Source organism: Anabas testudineus, chromosome 24 (assembly GCF_900324465.2).
Source record: "Anabas testudineus chromosome 24, fAnaTes1.2, whole genome shotgun sequence".
Taxonomy (NCBI): domain Eukaryota; kingdom Metazoa; phylum Chordata; class Actinopteri; order Anabantiformes; family Anabantidae; genus Anabas; species Anabas testudineus.
Genome location: NC_046632.1, coordinates 6,458,474 through 6,479,194, shown reverse-complemented (window position 1 = coordinate 6,479,194; position 20,721 = coordinate 6,458,474). Strand labels below are relative to the sequence as shown.

Genomic DNA, 20,721 nt, shown 5'->3' with positions numbered 1-20,721 from the left:
ACTGTGTTATACAGCACTGAAAGTAACCAAAATTTACTGAGTGCAAAGACCTAACACTTTTTGATTTGGTCAAAAAAAATGTTTTATTGAAATCGCATGGACACCCTCAGTTTACCTTTAAGCTTCTTAGTTCACATCTATTCCCCACAATGCTTCACAGTCTGGGTTTAAGCCACAGGTAAGAGATTGTTTTTATATCAGAGAGGGTGATGTTTGCTTCTGTAATCACCAGTGAAACGTTTCCGCGGCTATGTCAATAAGCCAGACCAGAATTTGTTTTTCTTTACATAATGGTGGCAATCTTTCATGGGCAGCAGAGGACACACTTTAGAAGGACAGGTGTTAGACAACCTTATGTAATTTTACAATTAAAACAATCACAACAGCATTTACAAAACACTACAACGCGTGACGTATTTTACAAGACAAAAAAAAAAGGTAAATATAGTTCATGCCTCATAATGTATGCGTGTACAGTTAACAGCCAATTCAACATTTGTGTTGGAGCACAATCTACCGTGTATCCATTTATCAGTTATTTAATGACTGACAACTCAAAAGCAACCTTCAACATATAACACATGACACATTACAGACTATTTGCAAATATGCATACGGAGTTACCTACAGGTTATTGCTGAACAAATAACACTCTCTTCCTCCTGGGCGTGTGCAAGATAAAAACAGGTCCTGAAAAGATATAAGCCTGCAACCTGGCTCCATCTCAGTAAAAAATGAACAAGAAGAAAAATGGACTAAGATGCTAAACTGACATTGATTTCACCTACGATCAATGTCAAAGCAACAATAGCCAAAGTCAATTATTCAGCATCATTTTGACTGATTCATTCAGATGCAGGGAATGCACTGAATACAGACTATAAATGAACACTTGTGATTGACAAATATAGCCACAAAATGAACAGTTTCTGTGATAAAGTGGGACTTTCTGTTTGTCCTGACACTGAATCAAAGACACCTGGTTGTCCGGGGTGTCCGCCCGCCGGCTGCAGCTCCCACATTCATTTAGCTCCCTGTTAGCAGCAGCAGCAGCAGTCTCCGGATGAAGCAGTTCAACATATTCATTTCACATTATATTGAAATTCTCTGGCAGGTCAGCAGCCTGTGGGTGTGCACCAGTGCACCTAACCACGGCGTGGTGTAAATATATCACATAACAAGCAGGTTCGTGTTGGCTCGTCCGTTCACTTTTATGGCCACCGTGCAGTGCGCCTGTCAACGGCCAGCTGCCTCCTGCTCTGTCCCGCTACAGCTAGCTCCGCTGGCTAGCCTCCCAGCCGCTGGGAACATACATAACACCTGCATTTCATTAAGTTTTCAAGCCGAGGTGGCTTTTTATTTATTTATTTTTTTGTTGTTGTTGTTGTTCTAATTACCTGGAAGAGAAGCCACGGCGCCGAGCAAAGCGAGAGTCATTTGGACATCCTATCGCTAAAGGTCTATTTTAATGCATGCAGCTAGCTAGCTAGCGAGACAGAGGGTGAGTGCAGCACTGTGGTGTCTGAATGATGGGAGCAGGATTTGGAGTAAGCCTCTGAAAGCTAGCGAGCTGGAGTCACATCAAAGCTCCTGTTTCCACCGCATCAGTCAAGCAGCAAGAAAAAACACATGCAATTCAATTCAACACCGCCCGCGTTTAGCGGAGCAAGTGGCTGGAATATGTGAAATAGCTTCATGTGCTGTTTGTTGTTGTTGTTGTTTGTTTGTTTGTTTGGTTTTTCTTACGTGGTTTCGGTGTTGGAGATGGGGGACGGGTTTAATCCGGCGGCGGCGGAGAGAAACTGTGCTTTGCAGTGTCCCGGTCGAGGTTGTGTCTCCTTGCGTGTCTCTCCCCGTGTGTCTCCCTGCTGCCGGAGTGTCCCCGGTGCTCTTGTACCACAGCCCTGATGCGCTTTGATTAGAGACAACTCCTCAGCGCTGCAGCGCGCCCCCGTCACCGCCGCCGCCGCCGCCACCAAACGTGCCCGAGCGTGAATTGCCTGCGTGCACGCCTGCTGCGTTTGAGTGTGTGTGTGAAGCGTGTGCGCTGCAAGAGTGAATGAGTGTGCCTCGGGTTGACAGAGTGAGTCATCCAGCAGCAGCAGCACCACATCCAGCTCCTCCCAGCTCCTCTAACAGCTGACTGCTGCGGCCGCCATGCGTTGATAAAGACAAACAGCGTCCGCTCCACGTCCTCCCTCGGTCAAGTCAAACTAATAGTGCCCAGTTTGTAATGGAAGCTGCCGAGTGAGCGCAGTGGTGAGTTCACGGCACTTCTATTTCTCCTGTTACAGCAAATTACAGCGCATGGAGGTGATGAGACAAGCTTTACGCACACTACAGTGTTGACATTTTGGTTTAAATTGTCCCCCACTAAATTCAATAGCACACCTCAACTCAAGACCAAGTGATAACATGTTTGTAAATTCATTAAAAAATGTCAGAAACTGTAATCTTTTAATTAAGGTGCTGTGGCGCTTCAAATTCTGGCTGAGCTTCAGAAGATGTGCAAAGCTTGTAGACTTACCCCAGAGCACTCTTCAAAAAGCAATCAGCTACATATTACTTTCTATAACTATAGAAAGCTATGGCTAATCCAAGAACTCCACTGATTTATAATACTCATAAGTTGTTTTTTGTTTCCTATCCATTGTGTCACAAAATCTGAAATTAACAATGTCGGCTATGACATTAGAAAGAAGAAAATCTCTGATAGTGTGCACGCTCCAGTGTGAGCACACTCACAAAAGTGTGAGCCTGCAGGATTTAATTTAGGCCATGGTTTTAGAATTAGATTAGAGTTAGGTTTAGTGTTAACATTACTTTAAGGCTATGTCTTAGGTTTAGGATTAGGATATTTGAGGAAAAGTAGGAGGCTATAATTAGTTTTAAATCTGAGCACTGTACTGTGCATGTTACAGTGTGTGTGTGTGTGTATACCTTCTAAGCAGCACCCTGCAGTCCTCTCCTCTTCTGCTGTCCTGGAGTGCCTCATTAAAGCCCAGTTACAGGACTCCTCCTCATCCCTGCAGCAGATGGACAAACGCAGGGTGATAGTATTCCTGAGAGTTTGGAGGGGCGTCACTGTTTATATAACCCAGAGAATCTTATTAAAAAGCCACTCTCCTTCCGCCCTGAACTCGGGGTTAATTAGCTCACTTCCTAGTTGCTGGTATGCATGGAGGCCTCCCAATGGTCATAGTGGTTGCTATGGATGACCAGTCTTGTCTTATCTCCTGTTGCCTGTTGGGATTCTGCTCTGCTGGGGAGCTGAGACTGAGAAGGACACGGTGTTTATGATGGTCTGGAAAACACACATACACACACACACACCAGCACACACATTTGTAGTACACACTGCTAAATATACACATGGTCACAAGCTATGAGCACAGATGTATTAAGTTTACACACACACATTGTCTAGTATGTTTTCTTTGAGAATGTGTTACAGAGTCAAACTCGTCATTCTCAAAGAAAAATAATTAGACGTTACTGTGAACTCAGCACAGCACACACAGCAATACTCCCTACTACCGTCTGATGCCATTCAGTGTGAAATGCAACACAAGCTTAAGTGTAAAAAATCTAAATACTGTGATTCATTTAGACACACACAACTTCCACAAACACGAACATGCATATGCACACACTATACAGCCTCAGTTGTTTAGTTCTAACACAGGTGGTCTTGGCATGGGGAACAAACTCATTTTTCTCTCCGGGTTATTTCAAAGATATCGTTACCTAGGAGATGATAGGAAGTAGGTCATCAAGGCATTTCCCAGCTTCCCCCTGCCTCTCAGCGAGACATACATACTACACATACACCAGAACTGATGAAGCCTTCTAGATAGAGGAACTTAAAACAAGTCCAGTTGATACTTAACAGTGATTTTTGGGTTAAACCTGAACTGGATGACTGAGAATCTTCACAGACACCATGCATACACACTCACCTACATATTCATAGTGTATAGTACACACGTTTTGCTGGACACATTCTCTATAGCTGGGTTTTATTATTGTTTCACAAGTGGCCGGCATTTTTGTAACGCAATTAAATTATTTTATCATATTCAACACAGTTTTCCGTCCGTCTCTATTGTATTATTATTATTCTCTTTTTCCACTATTATTATCTAGTCTCGGTCGTGTTACAAAGACTGTGGGCTAACAATGAAATCTTTTTTAAGGAAAACAATAAGGCATGACACAACTTGACAAGTGACACATTTTAAGGCAGACAAAATGCAAACAACCCACAATTAAGGACTAGATGAAAAACATTAAGACTTACAGAGGAACTGTTTGATAACTGAATACAGGTGGTGGATGGTAAAGGTACGAAAACGGAGGTTATAGGCTGACAACATATATCACATGCACATACACAGATGTTTACGATACAAATAATGAAAATGAAAACACAATATTAGGATCACCAATCACAAATTAAGACACACAACTCCACTCCAGCAAAGTACAATAATAGCCACATTTATTTTAATTACAGGCAAAGTCCCTTTACACTATATATTTTTTAAATCAACTTCATGTTTTATCCTTTATGTCATACATACATTTACATTTCCAGAGTGCATACACTTAAGTTGATGAGAACAGGGGAGGGGCTATTAAATTAAATGGTTCAAGACATAAAAGAAGGATGTCTCGCATTTCTTAAGAGACATATGTCAAATACTGCTCATCACAAGCATTACTCAGTAGTGGTACTGTACTAAAAGTGCACACGGTCTATTCAATATCAGACAGCTGCATATAATATAATATAATGGCAATTTAAACAATGATGCATTTCACACATTCAACATCAAACAAGGCAGACCTATTCAAAGGCACAGGACTCTCACATCAATATCTTCTTTTTAAAAAGTAGTTTGTACTTACATGTCAGGTAATCCTTCTTTTTCAATTCTCTTTTTAAGGAAAGTCGGCTGAAATGTGGTTTGCTATCAAATGACACACCACTGAGTTAAATGGCACAGGACAATTAGGAAGTAAAGAGCACTTCCCCACTGTTACTGAATTGAAACAGTTCAAATATTAAAGAGGAAATAAACTCACTGGTCTTTTCATTAGGTCCACCTGTACAATCTAATGCAATCCAGCACAGCAGATCACAGCAAACTCCACCACCCACTATGACCTCAATAATAAACTGTTTAAGCACAAACTGAGAAATATTAACCATGTCAAAGTAGAATCCATGGCCGAGCTGCTGTATTGGATTGAACAGGTTTATCTAAGAAAGAGGCCAGCGAGTGTGGTCTAGTTATACACAAAATCAGGTTAACGCTGGTCACTGCTGGAGATACAAAGTGAATGTCTGAGGCCTGGTTAAAAATAACTGAACTTCAAACTACACCTACCAGTTGTGGTTGAACATTGAAAATAATGCCAATGGGCAACGTTTCCTGTGTTCCCAGTCGGTGCACTGGGGAACTGCACACATATTCCCCTCTAGGTACACAATGAACCAGTTAAGAGGAAGACCAATCTATTAAAATTACAACAGGATCCTCTTTTGAGTTTGAATGTCCTGTTATACTTTACAAGGGGACAAAGATCAAGAATACAATGAGCAAACTGTTAACTTGAGCCAGCTTATGTAGTCCAGATCCGTTTACACCACAGTGATGTATCAAGCCACACTGGCTTAACTGCTTTGCAGGATCTGAGAAAACAGATTTACATGTAATAAACATATCTGCTACAGAGCTACTGTAACATTTACAGTTGTTCAAATACATGCAGATATTATACAGCACACTTTCCTTTCACTTTGTCTGGGTAAACTTGCCCACAAACAACATAAACTTGTTAAAAACTAGCCAAACAAAAAGAATGACAGAGTACTGAATAACATTATCATGCAAAATATCATACAAACCAAACAATGGTTAAAAAATGATGGGTTTTAAAACAATATAGCAGCAACACATAAGTTTAGTTCTGTGAGAACAAAATTGAGAACCAGCAAGCCACCAGTGCCTCTGGGTTAAAGTAGAAGAGTTAAACAGTTACATGTAGAGATCCTTCAGTGCAAATATGTAAGGGTGAACCTAGTCTTATAAAGATGGAAGCTTTAAAGGCTGTTAATATGTGGCGGTTTCTTTACAGTATATGGTGACTCCACTTAAAAGACAATGTCCACTGTAAGTGAATTCAAAACCTTGGCACCACATACCCCTCTGTTCACCATTGCTGTCAATGATACTAAAAATAAAAAAAAGAAACTACTCTCTCTGTGCAATAGTTCAAGTAAGTTCATTTTTTCCTGCAAATAGTGCTTCATAACACATCCTGTGGCCGTACCGAAAGAGACGACAACATACAGGTAACATACAAATACGCAAAAGTTACTATTTACATGAAACATTTCTCTGGACAAGACTGCACTCTACGCACAGAGGACCTCTACTCACCAATTCAGGCTCAGATTTGATCTATTCCTCCCACTCGTAAAACTTAGGACCAAAGTTGGGACAGTCTCATCCTAGATCTGTGGTCACAAACACATCCACCAATCAGTGTCCCATTGTGAAGCAAAGCACCCAGGTGTAATCTCTAAAGGGGTGTATCGTAGACTCGTTCCGATGAGCCCTCCTCCGTGTCGTCCTCTGACTGTGATGCTTTGTGGTTGAGCTTTTCTGTTGTTGAGGAAGCAACAAGGTTGCCCTGGATGCCATCATCACTAAGCTTGGCCTTGCTGCTGTCCTGAACAAACTCTTGAATCTCTACAGGTAGCCGGCGAAATTTATCCTGGTATTCTTGGTCCAGATCGTTCTGTAGCTGCAGAGGAAGAAAATACACATCAGCCAAGAGGAAATAAAACCTCAGTGTTGAGTGTAGTACACATTACAGTAAATTAGGTAAGGTAATGCATTAATATAGAATAAATCTAGATTATAGAAAAATACAAAAGAGAGTAATAAGAGTAGCAATAAAATAATTAAATGTAATAAGAGATGTGTGACACAGTGTGTATGCACAGTTTTGGTTTCTGCCAACTCTGAGCAGCTACTGGCTGTGCAGTGTTTACCAGCCAATCACTAACATTGTCTGTCTGCATGTTTTGTGTTGGACAGGTGGAGTAGGGCAATAAATAAATAAATAAATGAAAAATAGTTGCATGTTGTGTCTGAAAACCACACTAATGCGAGCAGTGAGACTAAAGGTGAAGATCATAAATCCAAAACAATGAGATTAAATGTAGTAAAATTTTCCAGAGAGCAGAAGCAATCTGCAGAGTCGGGTAATAATTCTCTGAATGTTCGTCACTCAGCGTGACCCTGTTCACACTGCACCTGAACCGTTGTTAATAGAGAAATATTGCTTTAACAGCTTTATTTATTTACAACATTATTACCAATCACTGTGCACGTCATAGTGCACATGCTCAGGTACAGTACAGGCTACAACAATTTTTCCAGTGTAGAGTAAAGATTGTTTTAATAGTTATTCCATAATATACCACAACATAAGGACCAGGAACAGAGTACCAGCTAAATGATGGCCTGATGATGAACTCTGACATTCAGCACTGAATAGGTACAGTGGTAGTACCCCAGGACGCCCTCTGCATCCATGCAATGTACACTCCCTCCCTTTAAAGAGACAGGCAGAGCTGTTTTCTCCCAGGCATAGACTCCCCCAATGATTACAGATGACAAGATTGTATTCATTTCATTGTGAGCCAATAATTGCTGTAATGCTGATTTCTCTGTTTAACTACTCGACTGGCTCCCATGGGAGAGCAGTAATTAAAAGAAGCCTCTAAGATGAATGGTGTCAGAGTCTCGCAGCTCAATACAGTCACATCAGCATTATGAAAGATCGAAAATACCTGCAAGTTCTGAGAGGACATATCTGGGATCTATATTCTGTCTGAGAGGCCCTTCTTAGTCAGATAAGGGCCTACTTAACATTTACCTCCAACTTCTAACTCAAAAGTGAAGTGAACAAGTAATCTAAATAGAAAAATACATGATGGACTGGCTCAGAGGTTAATTGGGGTAGATGATACAGATGCTTTACACCTGACAAGAGTTAAAGCACAGACTAATACAGACAGACAGAAAAGGCTAATGAACACAAAGATGTATTCTCCTACTTGATTTCAACTCCATCTACATATCCTCTAGTCAATACCGCAGCCATGAAATTCACAGCAGGCAGAGAGAAGCCCTACAGCATCCCAAAAACATTCACAAGAATATTCAACAATGCGTGAGAAGAAAGGAGAGGACACGAGAGAACGAAGGTCAAGGACTGCCACCCAGCTCTACTGAATTTCCAATTTTCTGTACTCTCCACTTCAGTTTATAACAGGGTACATCCATTTTAGTGAGGGTGCTGCATAGAAAATGAGAAAATCTAATTGTCATGAAGTACGAGTGGTGGAAAGTAAGTTTTAAAGTATTATATTTTACTAACATTACTTACATTTTCTGCTTACATTTTCTGCTACGTCATATTTCAACATTACTACAGTTAAGAAAACAATCATTCAAGAATAATAGTTAGTATTTACATTATAGATTCAGATTAATAAAGAAATGTTTGTGGAATGAAATTCAAAAACCACTCAGCGCAAAGTACAGCAAATTAATTTAGGAATATTTGTTTTAAAACATATGACAAACAGCATGCAAGGTCATTAAAATAGGCTCTGTCATTGCCTGTAAATCAGCACATTAATTCATTTTGGTACTTTTACTTAAGTAACATCTTGACTGGAGGACTTTTACTTGTATGTATGTAACACTGTAGACATTACATAATGAGTACATGTCAAAGCGTGTGTCTGTAAATGCCAAACTAGAGGCAGTGAAGTAAAATCAATTGTGTAATGTAGTACAGACACTTATGAGCCAGATAACTCTAAATACCTACAGTACACCCCCTGATGAGGCTTTGTAAGAAATGAAGGAGCTGTTGACTTGGTTCTTTCTGACGTTTTGAGTGGTACACTCAAGCCTGGTGAAGCCCCACCAAGCACAGCATCTCAAGGTCACCTTCTCTGAAACATGCTTTCCTGTTTCTCCCTCCTCTCTCTCTCTCTCTCTCGCTCTTCTTGCTCGGTACATTCTTTGTTACTCTCTCAGTGGGTCTCACAGAGCGGACATCCAGTACATCACAACCAGATGGCTAAAGATGCACCACAGCTCATCTCTCTCTCTTCCCACTCTGCACTGCGCATGACCTACTTAGGGGTGGGACAGTCTGCACAATGTGTGCATGTGTGTGTGTGTGTGTGTACATGTGCAGCCTGCCTTTACCCTGCCTGCTGAGGCACAAACACCCTCTGATTAAAGCTGTCATCTTTCTCTCATCTGATGACACCCTGGCACATATGAAAGAGGTGGGAGCAGGGGGCAGAGTAGTTTTGAAGGGCACCAGGCAGTTCTCAGAAAGATGTGTGCATCTACGTGTGTGAATGTAATCAACAGCTCAGAAGCGAACAGTGATGGCTGTTTGAGTTTGGCTGCTAAGCGATAAAGACAGCACTTTGCTTCTACCAAGGGACAGCTTGAGTTATAAAGATATATCCAGGAATGATGGATGAACAGAGAGCTAGAGCTGCAATCTTTTGAGAGTATACCCAATCTATGTCTTTATTATCCTCACCTTCCATCTGACAGTTTAGTAGTTAGGCAATGAAGAAATCTCTCCACAGACAAACAGGAATTAGGATGAAGGAAACCTATTCCACACATTCCTGGAGCTGCTGGAGCTAAAGTTTGGGTAATGACTAAAATTCACTGAACTAAAATCTGTGGTGATGCCAAATGTGATGCTTTCCAGTTCCAGGTCTGGTTAAATACCATCGTTCTTTTAAAATTAAATGTCTCCTGTAACTAAAACAATACTGAATACTGAGAAACCTGTGTGTGTGTGTGTGTGTGTGTGTGTGTGTGTGTGTGTGTGTGTGTGAGAGAGAGTGTGCATGGTCCAGTTTTGCAGCAGCTTTTAAATCTGTCTCTCATCTCTGAAGACCTGTCATCTGTCAACAAACTGCATAACCATACACACACATTTCAGGCTTTCTTAAAATACAGCACTCAGTGACCTTCTTCACCAGCTGTCCTCATTTTGAGAAGCTATCCAGGGAAGCAGTGAAGGCCTCCAAAGAGGCAAATTAATTCTTTGCTTTGAGCCGTGACATAACGCCTGCTGCAGCACCATTAAAAAAAGTCTTCAACCAGCAACACACTCTGCTGCTCCTACAGTAAGCCGCTAAGTTAACCGCGCCTCATCTTGCAGTCGCAACAAGTTTATCCTAATCAAAACATTTTGATGAATCTAAAAATCGGATCAACCACAGCAAAGCAGAGCCAAAGTGGAAACTGTGTGACATGAACAGGTGTGTGAGTACTGACCTTGACATCTACTGCATATCTGAACACAGCCCAATTAGGCTAGAACCAACATCTCGTGTCCATGAGACGAGACAGGGTCACCACCCTGTCAGCATTACTGGGTTTTTGAAGAAATAAGTGGTTCACCGTGCAATGCATTCAAGTTAAGTGTGTGTGTGTGTGTGTGTGTGTGTGTGTGTGTGTGTGTGTGTGTGTGTGTGTGTGTGTGTGTGTGAAAGAATTAAAGAGAGCATAGAGAGGATAGAGATATTGCCTCATTTATACTCTTTCCACTTTATTGGTCATAACTATGAAAATGAACCTTAGCATCCCAGTGCAAGAGAAAGAGCAACATGGCTTACGAGATCGTAATGGTCTGTTAATGTTCCTCTTCCATTTACTATCTCTCTGTCTCTCTCTCTCTTTCTGCATGTGTTTCAGTGCCCTTTCCTCAACTCTTCTCAGATAATTCATCTACTGCTTTGCAGGAGTTTTTCTTGGATTCTCCTCCTCAGGTCCAGGAATGCTGCAAAAACACTCCTGCATACTTCTACCATGCATGTACAGCGAGGAGTATTTCCCCTAAAAGGATCGGTTCGAAAGGGAACGTTAGCTGTGAAGTGTGCCTGGTAATTTCTCGATCTTTAATGCAGATGGGGATGCTATCTAGGAAAGGTGTTTTTTAACCTTCAATACCGGATTGTGAAATTAAATGTGACAACCTTGTAGAAGTACAGTATTTTGAACACACACACACACACACACACACACACACACACACACACACACACACACACACACACACACACACACACACACACACACAGTGACTGGGTATTTTTAGTGACAGTGCTACCTCCAGATCTGTATAGACAACACTGACATGTTCATCGTGTCGTATGTCTGCTGCGCTAGCAAACAGCTGTTTATTTATATATCCACACCACAGAGCACAATTAGCATTCGTTTGGAGATGTGTTTTGGCAACTTGCTAAATATCAGACTAAATTTTACCCTGTTTGTTTTCCCACCAACACTTGAAAGAAATATCTCCTTAGCTACAAAATGCTCCACTACAGCATGTTCATCAGCTGATGAGCTACTGTAGTTGGCAATGGACAGGTACTGTACAGTGGATTTATGAGAAACATTTCATTAATAAAAGGTACCTGCCGCTGGAAACATAGATGGTGAGTGGTCAGAGTCAGCAAACACAGTGGGTGGGTCAAAGGTGTAAGTCACAAAAGCTAAACAAGTGATGAAAAATGTTGTGTAGAGCAGGGGGAAACTGCAGTTAGGTGATAATTAAATGTGGATCTGTCACTATGAGTGACCACTTTCACATTACATGTAGTCATCCAATCCATTGTTAATGTAGAAATATTGATTGGTGCAGCTTTAAGCCCTGCTGCTTGCGGCCACAAAGACAATGTCACAGACAATGTTCCTCTTTCATTTTAGCGAAGAGTATAAGCATATTTTCTCCTGATATTTATTATTTATTTATTTCTGACTAGTACCTGCTTTTTGCTTCACCAGCAGCGTTTCTTTAGTTCATCTTTTCTGCTGCTCAGGCTACAGACAGACACCTCAAAACCATACTCTGGAGAGAAAGGCTTCCAGCAGGGCTTCAGCAGAATGTTCTTTAGACAGAGCATAACCCTGGGGAGCTTCATTAGCACATGTGGGCATACATAATGAACACTCGTGCACTGATCTAAAATAGCAGCTAGCACAATAGAGCAGAAGAGTAACCAGGCATGCAACATGTACATGCACTCACACATACACAATTGATTTTTCTGCACGGTCTCTGGTTTGCACAGTGTTCCCTGTGGGTATTGTGACAATACCCACAGGTACTGCGTGTGTGTGTGTGTGTGTGTGTGTGTGTGTGTGTGCATTATTGATGCAAACTTGACAGGCAGAAATGGTGCAGATCAAAGTCTGGGATGAGGGAACATAGTGAGCACCACTTTAACATCCAGACACAGAGAGGTACACATAAACACAGAGGAGAAGAGAGCCACATAAAGTACTTGTCCTCCCAAACTCCAGACTCCTCCAACCTGTTTGCTGCCCATCTTTTTATCCATCCCTCCCTTCCTCCTTCCCCTCATCACTCCCCCTGCTTTTTCCACCTCCAGTAATCATCCCCGAGATTGCGTCACAAGGACTAATTTCCAAATTAACAGATTGCAGAGAGTCATGAAGAATACAAGAGGATATGAAAGGTGGGGAGGAGAGGAGTAGGGGACCCAAGTTTCCATGACGACTGCACAGGACTCCTGCTTGTGGAACGAATTAGTGTGTGTGCGCATATAGGCGTGGTTCCTTGTGTTGATTCAAGGCTTACACAGTGGGGAGACACCATCACATTTTTCTTCTGCTTTTCATTTAACTAAGAAGAATTAGCATCTTCTCCATGTAATAACATTCACACCACAAAACACATACACCAACGCACACTACTGTGAAACATATTGTCCGATCACTATTTCATACATCATTCTCAGCCAAAAACAATGTGACAGGGATGACTACTACAGAGGAATTACAACATGGCCCACAACAAGCCTTTATCCTAGTCTGATCATAAAACCTTCCACGAGGCTGGAATATTTATTTTGGTTATAAAAAATGTGATGTCACTACATCTGTACAAAGTAAAACCATAATACATCCTGCCGTATATCAGACAGCCCAGTGTCAGTGAGTCCAATTTGTTGTCAAAAATGTTTTTGTTTCAATCTGTGCCCAAACAAGCAACTGGAGATTATTTCATCTCAAATATTCATAAGCAGCACAACGGATAAAAAGATCACACCAACTTAATGCAGATAATAAAAGGTAGACATACCGAAATATAAACTAGACCATTTATAAACAAGTAAGAAGAAGAGAAAAAGCAACAAGACAGGCTATAGGATATCGAGATGTGCTGAACCAGTATTTGCCAGCACGCTGTGCACTGCTGACTCCTACAGGGCGTTTTGATTGGATAATTAGCAGGACAGTAACACCTTAGAGCACATGCTGGGAGTGACCTCAACATGTTTCTCTTTCTATCACTCTTTTTCTTCTTTTTCCACATGGTACGTGGCCCTCACACTGTCACCAATTAGGATGTCAGAATCTCACAAAAAAGGTTCTTAATAATTTCTTAGTTGTGAGCTTTAAGTAACTTAAGATAACAAAGATACTGTAGTTTTTAAGTTGATGTATCACATACATGTGAGTACACGCCTGCACACACACACGTTTTATGGTAACTGTCTGTTCAGCTCTCAGGGTCTCCACCAGGGACAGTTATGTCCATTAGTGGCTGCTCTGAGCCCAGTGGAGAAAATGGGTCAGAACTGCATGAGAGAGAAAGTATGTTGTATCTTCCTCTCTGATTCCTAAAGGGCAACACACACACACACACACACACACACACACACACACACACACACACACACACACGTGGGCATGCATTCACGCACACACACACAAACACACACACACAAACACACACACACACACACACACACACAAAGCATTTTTATATTAGTCCTGCCCTGGTTATTTATGACCACATCCATTAGTCCCCATTGGAGCTCTCTCATTGGAGCTTATGTCAGTCTATCTGTTGTTGTTTACATCCATCTAAAAACCAAATGATGAATTAAGGTTGTCCTTCTGAACTAATTCACCAAACAAGGAGGCTGTTAACAGTATCACCCTTTGCCCTAAATATAGTTTGGGGGGATTTTAACTATGGTGACTCGACTATACTAACATAACACCTCTATTAATGAGAGCCAAGTATTCTTTAGTGTTCATGCACACATGCACTCACACAGATTAATAAGCAGATGGTGCCAGAGCTGCTATGCTAGGCCAGTGACCTGCTTACTTGGAGCAGCTTTGGGTTTAGTAACTTGCTCAAGCACATTTCCACATATTATTAGGAAGGCCTGGAAACCTTAAGATAATAAATAACCTAATCAAATGACCTCCATGTCATATAAGAAGAAAAACAATCCAATTCATGTCGTTTATTTTATTCAACACAGTCTTGTCTTCTCACAGTCAGAGTCTCAGGTGATGCTGACTCAAATGACATCACTTGAGTCAGCATCACCAGGGGCAATTCATCATATTTTGTACAAGTTGAAAGCAAAAGGCTTTCTGTAAGATTTGGCACTAGCACTCCTGAAGACCTGTTTCACCTTAATTTAAAGGAACTGCAGTTTTTGTTTTACAGGATTTACATTAAATTTCATTCAAGATTAATTAAAAATGAACTTAACTTTAGTTGCTATTCCAGTGTTGTCAGCAGCAAGCTGAGTTTTTAAACAAAAATAACTGCGGGCAGCTTCGGCTGGCTGTCTCCAGAGCTTTGTCCTCTGACATTTTGTGCATATTTTACAAACAGTGCCATCGTATAAGAGCAGATATTGTAGAGGTGATTAATTTTTTATGTAATTACCTTTAGGCAAATTAAATTTGTCATGGTCCGGATGTTGATAATTGATACTGTAGATTAGAGTTCGAGTTTCAATTTTGTGGGAAACAATGATTGCTAATAGAATGAAATCTGATTGCTATGGTAAAGTGATCATGAAAAGAAAACAGCAGCTGCATCTCCCACTATTAGTGTTCAGTGATGATTAGATCCTGATGACACTGTTGCACACAGCTCACACTGAGTCACTACTGACTTATGAAATCACTGTAATCATAGCGTTATTAACAACGGTCTTCTGATAACTCAATCATTAGAAAATCACAACAGAACCACATTGAAAGGAGCAGTTCAATAACCTGCATGATGTAAGATACAGACAGTTACCAGTGCAAATACAGTCATCTCTCACTCTAGGGTCTAGGTAGCATCTTCATCTCACTACATTTCTCCCTATTGCACCTCTGTGGCTAGAGCTACTACATGTGTGGCGTTGCGCTGAAGGTCTGTACTGCACCTCCCACACTCACCTACAAGTGGTTTAAAGAAGCTGTCACTTTGAGAGTGGGTGATTATGGAACCACATATGACTGATTCATGCTCAGTCTCAAATACACTAACTCGTGAGCAGATATAAGAAATATTCATTTGACAATTCAAGTAAAAATGTGATGTGAGGTTAACAGAATAACACCTCCTTGCCAAGGATAGATAATCTAAATTATACAGGGAGTGTGCTGTGATATGGTTTGTACTGGATTAGATTAAAAGTTCAAAACGTTTTGTTAAGTTCTTGGGAAGATTATCAAGCCAGATCAAGAAGAGAACATTGCAACAGCAGGAAACAACAAGCATTTACGTTTAATAGAAGAATGATCACGACAAAATTAATATTCATAACTACCATAATGGTCTTTATAACAAATATCTTATTAGGGAGAGAACTACGCCTCTCGGCAGGGTTCACAGAATTTTTTAATTGTGTTACTGCAGTGCCTAAGACATGTATGGCTTTAGTAGAATATAATGTTCCTGTGGTTTGAATTGATACACCTTATCAATAAAATAAGTTCAGTCCTTGTCAGAATCTTGTTCAAGGACACATTGAGGTGGGATTCATTCTGGGCACTCCAATAGAGATATGATTTGATTAAATAAAGCCCAGTCTCTTCCGTCTGTTAGGATTTTTATGCATCCATGCCATACAAAATCACGTGCTAAATCACAGCCACAATGTATTCCTTGTTCTTCTAGATGTGACATAATACATTTGCAAAACGCCATACAGTTTTCTGCATTGTGCAGTATATTTGGCATTTCTCTGAGGTTACAGCAATGCTATGCAAATTCACTTGTTGCTGGTCAGCAGCCCAGGTGTACAAGAGCTTTCGTATTAATAGTACCACACTAATGCTATATCAGTACTTCACTGGTCTTACCATGCTCTTCATTTGCTAACTCATCCCTTTAGTGACAGGCACAATGACAAGGTTTGGAGCTGTGAAACTCTTGGGAAGCATGCAGGCAGATCTGCTAATAAGCACACTGAAGGATCCCTTTCTCTATAAAGACCCTTTACAAGTAAGTGGCATGATGGTATTACATAACAGCCAAGGGCTGTTACAGACACAGCAACAGAGCTCCAAGTTACGAGACAGCAACCCTGTCACATGATGGTACTGTATATACTGTAAGCAACCATATCAAGTACAACAGCAACTGGCATTTACACAGGGGTGACATATTCTGATAGGAGAATAAAGGGAAAAAATTTTGAAGGGAAAAACACCAAGTTATGATTTTGTAATCAGAGGTCATCACAGGCCTCTTATTCAAGAATGTCTTTCTTAACATTAAGCTCAGGGTGCTACACAGTACAGACTCTTACTAAACCTGGTCCATGTTGCCACCCAGTGGTGAAAATGAGCAACTATAATTTTCTGTTGGAGAATTTGGGTCAAGGTGAGTTTTTTGTATTTTTTTTTTAACAAATAAACACTAGATATTGAGCCTGGATCTGTGTAAAAGAACATCTACTGTTCATAATGTTAATATCTATAAACCCAAGGTGGCTCTTTGTGTAGTTGTTTTTACACTTTGATTAAAAATGCTTGAAAAGTTGACAAAGACATGCAGAATGGACAACCGGGATTCTGCCATGCAACAGTCCAATAACCTAACCACAAAATGGTGAGCAAGTAAAGGAAGCATGTAGAGTATCAGCATCCCAACAATAATCCCATTTAAGTTGTAACATTAACATTTTCTTACCTTTGGTCTTTCATCCAAGATTTGCTGCCGAATGTCCTTGTGCTTCTCCAGTAGTTTCTCCTGTCTTTTACTCTGAGCATCTTCCAACTACACTCACAAACACACACACAGACACATTATAAAGTCTTTGCGTGGCATCGGCAACATTACTGTACCCACAGATAAATAAGTACATAGATAGTCCCGTTTATATATTGATATTAAAACAACTGTATGACTTTCAGTGTTGAAGCTACACTGATGGTAAAGTAAATGTATTACTGTCACACCATATCCATATCCTCTCTTACCCGTTTGATGTACTGCACCACCTCATTCACAAATGATCTGTTGATCTCAAGCTTCTCTCTATGGGGAACATGTTTAAACCAAACAATCAGTCACAATGGAACTACTGTAAAGCTTTAATGATTACTGACATCTAGTGGTCAGACAACAACCAAACACACAAAGACTGTATTCTGGTTCAAACACTTACTCCTCTGTCACATTCTTGTCTTTCGACTTGACTTCATTGATTTTCTCTTGTCTTTTCTTGTCCATTTTCTTCTTAAGCTCCTTCTTTTCTCTGTTTGTTGTGAGACAAAGACAGAGGAACACATGAAATAAAAATGACACGCGGGGTTCCTGCGTGTTTGTGTATGTGTGTGTTGGCTGAACACAGTCTTACTTCTCACAGATGTCTCGCAGCTTTTTGAGCTGAGCACTCTGGCATTCCTCTGCTATAGCGGTCAGTTTCTCAACCAGCTACAAAGAAAGACAGAGAATGTCATAAGAATGTGGCAGTAAGAAAAAATGGAGCTTTTATACTTATTTATTTAGTTAATTGGTTTATTTTACCTAAAATAGATTTGTTTGTAGAATTTAAACGAGCCTATTTTAATAGCAGTTATCTCCTCTACTATGCTTGTTTTCTTTTTGCTTGAATAAACCTTTCTGACACCTTAACCGTGCAGGTGTACTAGAGCAGAACACAATTTTCCACACCATACAACAGAACATGTTCGCAGATCTTATGCTTATAGCATTTCTTCACTTGCTTGATATGGTTAATGTGTGGCAGCCTTTCTAACACAGTGGGAGACAGTCAGCAGATTATGAAGAACAACAGCTTAATGATGGAACAAGTTGAGTGAAGGCAAGTGTAAAATCAGAGGCAAATGCAGTGGTCTGTGAAATCAGTAGCAACTGTGGTGGCCATGAAAATGCAACTAACACAGAAAGGTGTGTGAGGCTTTACAGACCCCTCTTAAAGTATCCAACTTCATTTGTAATTTCCCCCTCCATTGCCCTTTTAAGAAGGTGAACTGAAAGCTCACTTGGGTTAAGGCTTGGCAACTGACTTGGCTAGGGTAAAATCTTCCACTCTTGCAGCATGATTAAACTCTTCCCAATTAGTTTAGATGGATTTCTCTGTATTTAGAAACTAAAAGCTCTGTACACCTCCAACTTTATGCTGCAGCCTAATCATGAATCACATCATCAGTAAAGATTATTCTTTAGGCAGCCATACAAGCCCAAGCCATGACACTACCTCCACTGTGCTTCCCAGACAAGCTTGCATGCTTTGGCTCCATGTGCCATTCAGATACATTCATCCCTGCTCTGTGGAGTTTGTTAGTGATGTCACTGACTGTTGTTTTAGGGTTTTCCTTCACAGCTCTCACAATGCGTCATCATCAGCTGCTGTTGGTTTCCTGATGTTCACTGCTCAGTATACCAGTTTCCTTTTTTTCTAGCATATTAACATCATTTTCACAGTTTGTACAATGCATTTGACTTATTTTCCTTGTTTTCTCAGATTCTAAATTATTATTATTATATTGTATCTTTTGAAAATGAGGGCTATGAGGCAAATTTGGAGTAATACTGTTACTTACCATTTGCCTGACTACTAGCCAACCCAGCCACATTCTCATCTATATGTGTGTATATTGGTTGTGTGTATTTTGTGTATTTGTGAGCACCTGCTTGATGTGTTCTCGTTTCTGGTACTTCTCACTGTAGTACTGCTCCTGGCGGAGTGTGAGGAGCTGCTGCTGCTGCTGCTCCTTCAACTCTGCAAGTCTCTGGCTGCATTCCTGATCCAGGTCACTTAGCTCCTGGTCCAGGGTCGATAGAGAGTGTTCGGATCGGCTAGAGACAAAGCCACAAATATATAGATACACACACACACACACACACACACACAAGCAGAACATCCACAAATTAAAATACTAGCCTTCATATTAGTACTCATAGGATAATTAGACATTCTTAGTATGAATGTTTATATTTAATATTTATATTATTTATACAGAACTGATCAATTTAACAGTACATTAACTATTATAAACCAGTGGATCCTTTCATGACAGTGATCATGCATGTGCATTTTATGGTGTTTGTGTAGATTAAAAAGAAAGGAAGAAAAGTCACTTTTCACACACAAGTCACTTTCCTTGAGCTAGTCTCAATTATTTCTGCTTCACATAGTAATTCACTGCATGTGAAGCTGCATGTTAAGACTGTGAGCTACAATTTGTGTGTGTAGCACAAACATGTGTACAGATGGAAAGAGTATACTCAAGTAAACTATGTTTTATTTATGGATAAGAAAAAAGTGAAAGCTGTGGCTCTTAAATTGTACTATGTCTTCAACTCATGATCTTCCGAGAAAACAGTGTGTCTTGCTCTTGTAAGGGTTTATAAAGAGGCCCCTGCTGTTTGATTGTAAGTGACTAAAACTTAACTTTCCTTCTCTATAGTATGTAGAAAAAATGGTACTACTAACTGTAGCTATTAGCTGCAGCTATGCAAGTGCAAGTGTCTACATTTGGCCAAAAGATCAACAACACATAAACAGAATGGAGGTTAAAACTTAAGAGGAAAGACACAAATAAGACACCCAACAGTAAGACAGCATCAACAAGATAAGTGGAGGGTTACCTACCTTTTCTTACCATCTCGTTTGTGGGTCTTCTGCAGGGCGGCACGGCGACGCTGATGCTGGCTCTGTAGCTCCGATACACGAGCTGTGTGCTCCTTGATGAGCTCGCTGGTCTTGCGGTGGTGTTTCCGAACCAGCTCTTTCATCTCCTTGTACTGCTTCCTCTGCTCTCGAACAAAACCCTTCTGTTGCTTCAGCTCCTCCAATGTCTGAGCCTCCAACTCTGCAGGGATGAAAAACACAAACATGCCAAAAATCAGCAAGATTAAGGGTTTAGTTATTATTATTATTATTATTATTATTATTGTTGAAATTCACATTCAACAAAGTGAATAACAGCAGGAAGTAAGGATTGAAAAGATTATCTTACCAGTAAGAACACTGTGAATGATGTCTTCAGACTTCATTGATGTTTTTGAAGAACCTTGTTACCAAAAACAAAGTTCACAGGTTAGTTAGAATGAATAACAACAACATCAAGAACAACAATAATGATATTGATACACTGTTATTGTATATAATCAAATCAATTTTGGGTGCATGACCATGATTAAGAATGATTAATTCACTGCTATTTACTTTATTTAACATTCTGCATGTTGTCAAGAATAAAGGTGCACAATGTTTAATCAAATTTCATTTGAAGCAAGAGAACATAACGTGTCAACAATAATGTAACAACGATT

General features: G+C 40.3%; 2 protein-coding genes across 4 annotated transcripts in view; both read right to left on the bottom strand.

The window, feature by feature from the left end:
* LOC113149517 (1-phosphatidylinositol 4,5-bisphosphate phosphodiesterase beta-4) overlaps positions 1 to 2,117 on the bottom strand; it is a 56,454-nt gene extending 54,337 nt beyond the window's left edge. Inside the window, exon 1 of one of the 2 annotated variants that reach the window (XM_026341696.1) lies at positions 1,747 to 2,117. The gene's annotated coding sequence lies outside the window, so the exon portion shown is untranslated. The remainder of the gene's footprint in view (positions 1 to 1,746) is intronic. The other variant, XM_026341695.1, reaches the window with a different exon arrangement.
* A 1,408-nt stretch (positions 2,118 to 3,525) lies between these two features.
* The window catches only part of LOC113149516 (1-phosphatidylinositol 4,5-bisphosphate phosphodiesterase beta-1), a 91,277-nt gene continuing 74,081 nt past the window's right edge, over positions 3,526 to 20,721 (bottom strand). The window contains exons 26-33 of one of the 2 annotated variants that reach the window (XM_026341692.1): positions 20,406 to 20,459; positions 20,039 to 20,258; positions 19,074 to 19,242; positions 17,777 to 17,853; positions 17,585 to 17,674; positions 17,397 to 17,454; positions 17,107 to 17,193; positions 3,526 to 6,816 (exon numbers count right to left, since the gene is read on the bottom strand). In XM_026341692.1, the coding sequence (XP_026197477.1) occupies positions 6,592 to 6,816; positions 17,107 to 17,193; positions 17,397 to 17,454; positions 17,585 to 17,674; positions 17,777 to 17,853; positions 19,074 to 19,242; positions 20,039 to 20,258; positions 20,406 to 20,459 (980 nt within the window). In that variant the 3' untranslated portion in view covers positions 3,526 to 6,591. Of the gene's footprint in view, positions 6,817 to 17,106; positions 17,194 to 17,396; positions 17,455 to 17,584; positions 17,675 to 17,776; positions 17,854 to 19,073; positions 19,243 to 20,038; positions 20,259 to 20,405; positions 20,460 to 20,721 lie in introns of those variants that run through there. The other variant, XM_026341694.1, reaches the window with a different exon arrangement.